The sequence below is a fragment of the Lactuca virosa genome, chromosome 5 (assembly GCF_052849685.1).
Source record: "Lactuca virosa cultivar CGN04683 chromosome 5, Lactuca_virosa_CGN04683_v6, whole genome shotgun sequence".
Classification (NCBI taxonomy): Eukaryota; Viridiplantae; Streptophyta; class Magnoliopsida; order Asterales; family Asteraceae; genus Lactuca; species Lactuca virosa.
In genome coordinates, this window is record NC_136430.1 from 344,721,239 (window position 1) to 344,732,636 (window position 11,398).

Below are 11,398 nucleotides of genomic sequence, written 5' to 3' on the forward strand. Positions count from 1 at the left end.
TTTTCTGATCTTCCAAGGGTATCCACCTATCTTTTTAAGTGACTCTTCAAAACCAAGAAAGTATTAAAACCTTTAATTAGGCACAAACCTTTCCAGGATGATCATACAGAGGAGAGAGGCCAGAGAGCAGTGATGGGACTCCCTGCATTTGTAATCCTTTTTTGTAATCCTTCGTAGTATCTAAAAAAGGATCAAATAATTTTGGAATCAAACCTCCTCTTCCTTGTAGGATAATCTATCAACCTTTTATAAGTTATAACAAAGAATATATTGTTATCAAATGAAGCCAAGTATTCATGTCATTATTATATAAATACAAAGTAAGTATAAAATAAACTTACAATCTTGAACTCTATTTTTCGCAACTCCTTTATTGCTTTCTCTAGAAGCCGACATTCCTCCAATAAAGATATCTGGACAATAGAAAATTATAAGAAGATAAGTAAGGCTCAATTTTATGAAGTTTTTATGCAGATAACAAAATTATTTATCACAAATATTACCTTGTATAACAGCATTTCCCCATGCTAGCAACGTTCGTTTTCTGGAGGATAATCATCCTCAAGAGTCCCTTCATATGCTTCCAGGATATCAATTGCTTTCGATGCACTTGTAATGGAAATGAATTTGCTGTCAAAATTGTTCTTTGCAATGTGCTTGTCCATATCTAAACAACAACAAAAACACATATTAAAGTAATCAAGACAAAATTTACTCAAGTTAAAATTACAAAAAATAACATTTATTTGTGAGAAACGGGAAAATGATGAGGATAACTTCAGTGACATGCGAAGAAAAACACAATCCTCCCAGGAAGATAACCACCAAGATTACTTTTCTTCATAATCTGGACATTGTTGAATCTTGAGTTGAATGTTTCTTTCAATAATCTATGGATCAGTACATATTGTTTCCAAAAAGATGATCTGAATCCAAAATCATTCAAGAAATCCAAAATCATTTTGTATTAAGAGATTCACAATACATGATTCACGTATCATTGGGAAGTCAGAACGTTCCCAACCATCAGCTTCAACATCTCTAAACGCAAAAACAAAGATTAGAGATTCACGAGAACAGAACAAGAAAGAAACCAAGACCTACCAAAAATCTAATCTAACGATTTGTTACTTTATAAATCCAAATCCAAAAGAAATTCCGCCGATTCACTCAACATCCTTGGTCATTTACATTAAAAACAAGAAAATATAAAAATGAAGCTACAGATGATGAGTTGATTACCTGATTCTTAGTTGGAGCGATGTTGATGAGAACTGGGAAGCGACAGATGCAATAGGGTTATCGGTTACGTTGGGGTTCTCCCTTGAATTCGTATTTGCTGAGGGTATTTGAAGCTTCGATTGAGAAGGGAGAGTGACGAGAAGAAGAGAAGGTATGGTGTCGGCGTTTTTTTTTTGTAAGTATGGATATCAAAAACCCTAAAAACGCTGAGGTATAAGGTAATCAGGTATAAGTTCTTTTTCCCTATTTCGTAGAAATAAAATTATCAAAATATAAAAATTTAATATATATTCTTTTTATAAAAAGGGCGGGTACCCGCCGGTACCGGATCCAGTTAACCGCCGGTTCCGGGTACCCGGTATTGGAACCGGAACCGGCGGGTATCCAGCGGGTATCGATTTTGTAAAAATGAGAATTGGAACCGGAACCGCTTAAGGCGGTTCCTAGACTTTAAGAACCGGAACCAGAACCGACTAAGGCAGTTCCAGTTCCAGAACCGGCAGTTCCGAGGCGGTTCCAGATCCAAAAGCGGGTACCCGCTTCCGCTGCTCATCCCTAGTTTCAGCGGTCCTTAAAAGTCCTTGAAGTTTGCTAAGTGTAACTTCCTCCTTGTTCATATGATAAGTCATCCAAAACTGATCATAACTTAGAGGTAAGGAATGGAGAATGATATCAATCGCCATGTCCTCAGGGAAGTCCACATTAAGCTTCAGCAACCGGTCCACGAACCTTTGCATTTTCTGCAAGTGACCGGTGATGGGTTCACCATCCTTTATCTTGGCTGTCATCATGGAGGAGATGATTTCATACCTCTCTCGACGTGCGCTCTGGTGGTACCTTTCCATCAGATCCAGGTGCATCTCATAGGATAGAAATCTTCATAGGATTTCTGGAGTTCGGGAGCCATAGTAGACAACATAATGCATGACACTTTAGTAGCATCCCTCTCATGTGCAGCATACTCCGCAATCTCCTCAGGAGTAGCAGTGGACTCATTGATAACCTTAAGTTCCTTGTCAAGGACATATTCCTTGTCCTCATAGCGGTTAATCATTCTGATGTTCCTAATCCATTCATTGAAATTGGAACCATCAAAGGTGACTTTTCCACACAAGTTCATGAGGGAAAAAGAGCCTATAGGATTTGAGCCAGCAGCAGTGTTGGAAGACATCTGAAAGAAAAGAAAGACAAGTTTTAATTAGATAAAGAGTCCTTAATAAGTCACCCGAATGAAACATTAAGGCTAGGATCCTACAAACTATTTCATAACTTGGAAGAGGGATGCCGTAATCCAAGCTATAAAATATTTGAAGGTAGGTAAATGACGATTTACCAATTTCCACCATTATAAACAAAATAAATTATTAAGTTTTAATTGGATTTGAAACTCCTAGATCTTTTGAGATACATTGAACTTTCAATGGCATGTTTAAATCTCGATTGTGCCCTCTCAAGTTTGTGACTGGGATGCCGAGGATCACAAACAAGGTGTGAATAACCATGCAAATTGACTTGGTACCCTTAATTTTATCACCCAATTGATGTGCCGATTAACCACACGTGCTCCACCGATCTATGATAAAACTTAAGTCACCCTTTGCCACTCTTACTAGTCCTTGTTAGTGTGCCGGTTAACCACACACGCTCCACTAACGACTTGGTAAGGTACAAAGTGTAATTTCATGGGTTAGCACCTATTTCACATTTTCCTAAAGTAACTAAGATTGGGAATTAATAAAGGTTTAGTTACTTTATAATTTCATTATACTTTTAATGAGGATTAAGGTCCTATCCTACCCGTTCGACTAACGACCCTCCACCAGTCAAGGAAGCGGTGGGTGAGAGTGGACACCCATTAAGCTGTCATTTTATAGGCAACAACCTTATACCCCCCTTATAGACCGGCTTCGTGATTGAGGCCTACTAACGGTAAGACTGACTTATTCTTATACATATCTATATATTTAAACTTTTAATATAATAATAGTATAAGGGTTGAATTTTAAACTTTGAAAACTCTAAGGTTCAATTTGGAAATTAAAATATTAGGGTGTAAGACTTTACAAATTCCAAAACTTGAGGGCAAGTATTGAAACTATTCAAGACTTTTCATTTCATAACTTATGAGTTTAATGGTCCATTAAAATGAAGACTCTTCATTTTATGTAACCTCTTATTCTTTAATAACACTTTTAAAGAAGAGACTTTTGGTTATCCATAGCTTGAGGACAAGTTATGGAATCAATCATTAGGCATTAAGATCAAGAATCATATTAACAAGCAAGTTACACATAATTCCTATGATCTTCTAAAAACTCATAAGAACATGCGCATTCATATCAAAATTTCAAGAAACATATTAACACATATAAAACATGGAATTTTGATATTTGCCATTGTAAATGGATTAGCATAATCATTACCACATCAAAAACAGGTTTTAAGGTTCAAAAAACAGTTTAGGGTAATGATCCTCATCAAATACCAAGCAAAACCCCAAAATTCTGCATACAGGGGCGTCACCACGTCGTGGTAAACACTGACACGTCGTGGTGAGCAGTCAGATGCAAAAAATACATAATTTCAACTTTGGAAAAAAACATGTAGCATCAAGTATCAAGCAAACAAGCCTAGGCTCTGATACCACCGATGGGTTTTGAGCATTCTAACACTCCTATGGTGTACATGCAACCCTAGAAACCTTGGATCTATGTTTTCTCTATGATACATGCAAATTTGATTTCCAAGGTTTACAACCTAACTAGCATGTTATGGGGTACTTGTAATACAAAACTTTAAGTAGAATAACATACCTTTCTTTTGTGATTGATTGCTTGGAGTTTTAGAGCCTAGCACCAATAGTGTGGATGCCTCAAGTGGTGTCACAAATCACCCAAAACAACTTGGAACTGCTTGAGAGAATATGATGCTTGCTAAAATCGGCCCACCCTTGTTTCTCACACACACTAGTGCCAATTCTAGAACCAATGACCTCTTTATATCGTATGGAGGATTAGGGTTACACCCTAATGCCCATGACTCTTCATTTACCTAGGATCCATGGGTTAAAAGCTCCATGGACTTCCATATACTCTTAGCCCATCCTAAATAAATCTTAGCCCAATCCATATATATGTAAGAGTCAATATTTAATTAGCCTCTTTTGATCTTTAAATTAATTCCAAAATCAATTCTTGATCAACACTAATTAAATAATATGATTTTATATTAATATATTATAACTTATAATATATTAATAGATCATAAACATCTTATTCTCAAAAGTATATCCATACAAATTGTTAGATGAAGTGCAACCCAAATGGACCATGCCGGGTCGGGTCAAGTTCATACCAAATATAGTTACGAACTTAGACACCTTATCCAACAGGTCTTTGCCTGGAATGCCATGGGCACCCCCCATGGTCTGATATACAAATGCCTCGGGCACCCCCCGAGGTCTTCTATGCAAGTATCATAGAAACAGCTAGCATACTACATATCACAGAACAACTATCATACCACATAACACATAATGGGCCGGCATTGGTGCCTTCGACCCATGGATATAGTGAGGAGATTCACCTCGCACTGTAGAAGCTCACTGAAAGAATCCCTAGGTGCTGCTCTGACAGCTTCCTGAACTAGCAATATCAATAATACACCCCATTAACAATTGGGCTCCAATCCATAACCACAACTCCATACCTGGGGTAAAAGGACCATTTTACCCCCAACCTAAGCCTTGAGCAAGCCCATAATCCAAACTACAATCTAAAAGGCCCAAAGGCCCACTAATCAACCAATGACCTAATTTTCCAAATTGGTCCCAAACTCCTTACATGGCCCTGCCTTAAGGCCCAACCATTCTTTCTAGTCCAAACACTTTGTATCCCGATGTCCCATTAACAACTCAAGCCCAAAATACCAGAAACTACTAGATCCATCAAAGCCCACTAATGGCTTAATTTTGAAAATTGGGCCCAACCTCATACGGGCCTTATAAGCCCATAATTCCCTTAATTATAAGTCAAATGTCAAATTCAACGGTCCGAGTTGACCCGACTTGCCGAGTTGTCCTTCAACTCGTCAAGTTTCTCCATTAAATGCACAGATCGGAAAAACTCGCATCAACTCGCCGAGTTCTCCTACTGAACTCGCCAAGTTGGCCAGGAATCAAACAACTTCATGCATTAAGCCGTTTCCATCGAATCTAGAAGCTTCCAATCTCATATCTCTTCCCAAATGATGACTAGAAGGGTAAAGTTTCAAACTTTACCCTTAAAAACCACTACAATGAACCCAAACCTGAATCCTTAACTTAATAGAGTGAGGCTTAACCCATTAACCCCTTAAACTCTCAAAACATAGTCCCAAAACACAGATCTAGCATCCCAAGGCTGGATTATCACATAAAGTTTCCAACTTTACGTCCATGCATGCAAGAAAGGAACCCTAAAGCCCAAAATGGCTTAATAAAGGACTTAATGCATGGATAGGACTTAGGACTTAGCAAAGCTTGCAACTTTATGCCAAGAGAGGTCATAAAAGGGTCAGATCTAACATAATAACCCCTGAAACCCTTAACCTTTGGACAACCTAACCAAACATCCAAAAATCAAGCTAAAACATCCCACAAAGAGATCTAGAAGATAACAACACAAGGTTTCGACTTTATACCTCAAAAGGATTGTAACAAGTGGATAATTTATGTATCCAAAGCCTTCCTTCCAAACTAAGCACCTTCATTCTTCAAACTCCTTCCAAAGAACACCAAAAACCAACTCTCCAAGCTCACCACAAGCTCACACACTCAAACTTGAAGGAAAATATACGAAATTAGGGTTTTCTGGACAAGGAGTCTGATAAGGAGGCCAACAAAGGGAGTTAAGGTCTTTAAATAGGGTGCAAAACCCTAAAATTAGGGTTTTCTCAAATAGCGTCCAACTCGTCGAGTTTCCCTACACCAACTCGACGAATTGGTCCTAAAAAACACGCGCCCCAAAAGCTTCCAACACGTCGAGTTTATGCCATAAACTCGACGAGTTGGCCCCTAAAAAGGGAATTTATTTCCATAATTGACCTTCTAGATTCTAGATGTTACATCAAGAGGCATACTAGGGTCATAAAGTTTCCAACTTTATGACCTTACACGTCCATAAAGTCCTTAACACAAGGTCTTAATCCCTTAAGACCTTCTACAAGATGCATGGAGCCAAACTAGCTAAAGGGACCTCATTTTTATGGCTTAGGACCCTTCTTAGGGTCTGGAAGGACAACTTAAAACGTCTAAAACCGAACATGCATAAAAATGGAACTTTTGAGACAAGAAGAACAACATAAGGTTACCAAAATTAGATCCAAGCAATCAAAGCATCAAGGTGAAGACTTTTTACCTTCTGGAGCTTCTCAAGAAGGTAATGATCCAATATCCACAAGCTTGCTTCCACCACTATGCTCCTTGATGCAACACCTTCTTCCTTAAGCACACCAAAACACACTTTTAAGCTCAAACACACACTTGAGGGACTAGGGTTTTGCAAGGGACGACTCTAAGGCTTTGGAGGATGAAAAGGTGGGGATAAATGACCCATAAGGATGCTTAAATACCCCTCAAACCCTAAAACTTAGGGTTTCTTTCGAACATGAGTATGCCCATCGTACCCACATGTATGCTTAGCGTACTCCTCCCGCCCCAAAATTACAATCTTGCCACTAGGGCTTCTTATGGCTACTTCCTTCCAATCCAAGGACCAAAATGACATAATTAAAATCGAGGGATGCAGTTGAAAATACGTGAAAACCGAGGTGTTACAACGGTCCACATAGGCGCCACGTAGGATTTGCCACACTTATCACAATCCATGTTGGCGCCATATAGGATTTGTCGCACTGCTTAAACGTTTGTCATTTAGAGGGCGTGGATTACCATGCTTGTCACGCTATTTTTTTCTAAAATTAATTAATATAAAAAAATAAACATTTTAAACAAATTATTTTATAAAAACTAAAATTTCATTAAACTAGAAAGAAAATTAAAACACACCAAAAAAAATTACAACATAGAATTTAAAATTATAAAAACTAAAAATTTAAATTACAAAGCCTAGAAATTTAAACACTCAAGACGCGAGAACTTAAAACACAACACTAGTTCATTCCCAATGTTGACGTCATTTATCGGACCGCCTCATAACTTGTCAAAACTCAACAAACCGAAAAGATTTGTTAGTTTCTACACGAAAAACTTCAATAGCAGTGACCAACAAAATTCAATCAGTTTAACCATTCATTGCTTCATGCTTAATCCTAAGAAACACAGTGTGAAACTGTGTGTGTATTTTCTCCATTTAGGGAAAAGTTGATATTTATTTCATGGTTGACCGACTTCGTGGTTGTATCTTTCACTGACTCTCGTCCAGAAAGTAGACATAGTGACATTGAAGTTGATTGGCTCTTCAGCTACATCAATCCATGAACGAGCTAGAAAGATCTCTTCGTTCGTGGACCAAACACGGACCATTTTTAAGAGATGAAGTTTTGAATATAAAAAATAAAAATGTTTGAAGAGTTGAATTAAAAAGATGAATAATGAAGAATGATGATGATATTTATAGTAGAGGATTGAGGGTTTAAAATTTGAAAATTAAAAAAAAAAACGATTATATTTTGAAAAGAATGCATTATTTTGAAAATAAAGTATTTTTTGAAAATGAGAAAATTGATTAAATGATAAAAAAAAAAGAAAAAAAAAACACAAAAGCTACACTCTCTTTCTTCGGTAGCTTTCTACCGAATTAACCCACCGAACTCAACATCCCGAGTTGGTGGTATGGTGTTTATCGAGGCCAACTCGGACATGCCCAGTATTGCGACCACCTACTCTCCCGAGTCTAATACACTTTCAGCCTTAAAGAATTGAAGCTATAATTAGTAATTAATATCCTTTTTTCTTTTTTTTTTTATTGTGTTTTAAAAAGGGAATGCAGAAAACGAACCACAAGCCCTAGCTTAAGCCCAAATACCACACTCTGAGTTCCCATTGTATGTCCGACATAACGATAACAGAACCCCATCACTCAGCCCACACGTTTTATACACTTTGGTTCTAACTCTTCTTTTTCTCAATCACGCGCCCACGCGCTCACCGTCACAGTATACTGTATACTGTATACTCACATGCCCCCTACCCCCGCCATTAACATTAAACCCCACACCTTTCTCGATACCTTCACTTTCTCCATTCTCGTGTCCCTCCCATTTCATCTCATCTCATTTCCCTTCCATTCCACTCCACGCCAATTCCTCCCTCTTCTTTAACCCCAATCCCTAAATCAAAATTATTATTCACTACATTTCACGATGCCTGCCGCCGCTGCACCACCCACACCCGCCGAAACCCTCGACGAAACCACCACCCTTCTATGCCACCTTCTGCCGGCATCCCTCTCCATCAACTCTTTCCCGGGCCGCTGGCAAGTATTGCGTTCCAAACTTGCAACTCTCAAGTCCCTTCTCTCTGAACTCTCCTATTCCACTCACTGGTCTGAAAACCAACTCCTTATAACGCTACTACCCAACCTCCTATCCACCCTCCACCGCATCCAGACCTTATGCGATCGGTGCACCGATTCTACCTACACCGCTGGAAAGTTACTGATGCAAAGCGATCTTGATATGGCTGCCGGGTGGCTCTCCAAACAGCTTCACGACCTCGATTTGCTACTTCGCTCCGGCGTTCTTCGTCAGTCCAACGCGATTGTGCTCTCTCAACCAGCACCTGGTTCTGCTAAAGAAGATTTGAGTTTGTTTGTTAGAGACCTTTTCACCAGATTGCAGATCGGAGGTGTGGAGTTTAAGAGAAAGGCATTCGAATCGCTTATTCAATTACTTGTTGAAGACGAGAAGGCGGCGACGTTGGTTGCTAAGGAAGGTAACATCGGTTATTTGATTAATTTATTTGATGTGAATACTCATCGGGAACAATCGGTATCTGCGATATCTATCCTTGCCTGTGCAAGCGATCAATCTAGAAAAACGGTTTTCGAGGAGGGTGGACTAGGGCCTTTGTTGAGAATCGTTGAATCCGGTTCGCTTCCATTGAAGGAAAAGGCGTCGATGGCCGTGGAAGCAATTACCGCCGATCCTGATAATGCATGGGCGATTTCAGCCTACGGTGGTGTTCCGATACTTCTTGATGTCTGCAGGTGTGGATCTTTAACAGCGCAATCTCACGCAATAGGTGCGATTAGAAACGTGGCTTCAGTTGAAGATATTCGCGCCTCCTTAGGCGAAGAAGCCGCCGTTCCGGTGATAGTTGGGTTACTTGTATCAGGTTCCGCCGCCGCAAAAGAGAAAGCGGCCAATTGCATCTCCATCCTCGCATCATCGGGCGAGTATTTTAGGGCTATGATAATTCAAGAGAAAGGTTTGCAAAAGCTGTTACAATTACTTCACCAATCTTCAAATCCAGATACAATTGAACACATATTACGCGCAATTCACTCCCTCTCATCCTCAGATTCAGTTTGTCGGTTATTATCTACGTCATCTATCTTCATAACACAAATCTCAGGAATCATAAAGCAAGGGAATTTCACTCTCCAACAAATCTCAGTCTCCATATTAGCTAATCTGTCAATTAACGACGCTAACAAGCGTGCAATCGCCGGATGTATGGGATCTCTGGTCAAACTACTAGAATTTGCGAAACCGGCAGGGTTACAAGATTCAGCGATGAAATCGTTGGTTTCTCTATTAACAATAAAACCTAACAGGAAGGAATTCGTGAAGGACGAAAAGAACATGATGAGATTGGTTCAGATGTTAGATCCGACGAACGAATCGGTACCAAAAAAATACCCGGTGGCGATTGTCCACGCGTTGATGACCGGAGGCAGCAACGGTTGCCGGAAAAGGCTGGTAGATGCCGGAGCTCACGGTCATTTACAAAGTTTAACTGAAATGAACGTCGCCGGAGCTAAAAAAGCGTCACAGAGACTCTCCGGCAACCGTCTCAAAAATATATTCAGCCGGACATGGAGGGAATAGAAATAAATAAAATATCTCTAACCCCCGCCAAGAAAAAGGTAAATTTATTTATTTTCATAATTACACGCGTTTATCTATTAATTCTGACATCTGCCACATCCAATGCCAAGTAAGCATTTTGCTAGGTTGGAAGTGTCACGTGGATTATTCATCCATGAAAATCCCGCAATTGCCCTTTTGCGTATTTAATGTTTAATCCCTTGTATTTGACTCACTGAATTCCTTGATTCCTGAAGCATATAATCTGCCCTGTTGAAGTAAAACCCCACCAAAAGCCAAATGGCCCCACAGCATACCACATGGGTGGGTCCCACATTTTAGTCTAGCCACCTAGATGTGTGGGTTCTATATTTGCTTTCACATGACTCATTGTCGTTTGTTTATTAAGTCCGTGAAAATTGATTATAAAATAAAAAATGATAAAAAAATTGTATATTATTTTTTTATTAAAGTAATTAATTGAAATAATTGGCTTACATTTTGCAGGAGCTTGGTTTTGGACTAACTACTGTGTCTTGCTAAAGAAGCCAACAACCAAACACCTTACTTTATATATATAAAAAAATCCCCCAAAAATGATTTAATTATTATACGAAAGTTACATAACAACGTACGGATGCGGATTTTAGGGAGTGTCCTCGTTTTTTTTTTTTTTTTTTTTTTTTTTTTTTTTTTTAGTAGTGTTTGGTTTGTTATTAATTTTTTTAATGTATATTAGACTAGATGAGGCTACTTGTTTTTAGTGTAATGGCCAAATCTTGGGTTTAGGAAGTGTGAATGAGAATTTGTTGGTGAGTTTGTTTTTATATAAATATTTAATTACTCATAGACTTTGTTATGTTAAATGTTGACAATTAAAAATTGGAAGGGTCTTTGTCTTGAATCATGATATTTTGGGGGTGTGAATGTGACTAATTGAAGGTTGAAATCTTAGTTTGTGATGTTTTGTTGTTATTTATCAAAATGTATTTTGATGAAAATGAGGTAATCGTCATGAGTTTCGACTGAAAATGGACCCCACGTGACATGAGGATCTGCAACTGTAATATACATACATATATAAAGTAAAGAATAGAAAAGAAAAACAAAGTATATAACAAAAAAG

At 38.5% G+C, this 11,398-nt stretch overlaps 1 protein-coding gene across 1 annotated transcript; it reads left to right on the forward strand.

Moving 5' to 3' along the window:
• The first annotated feature begins 8,445 nt into the window (after positions 1-8,445).
• On the forward strand, positions 8,446-11,119 carry LOC145116048 (uncharacterized). The gene is made up of 2 exons (XM_079052412.1): positions 8,446-10,331; positions 10,780-11,119. The coding sequence occupies exon 1, from the start codon at positions 8,605-8,607 to the stop codon at positions 10,291-10,293; it is 1,689 nt and encodes a 562-aa protein (XP_078908538.1). The 5' UTR covers positions 8,446-8,604; the 3' UTR covers positions 10,294-10,331; positions 10,780-11,119.
• Positions 11,120-11,398: the final 279 nt, after the last annotated feature.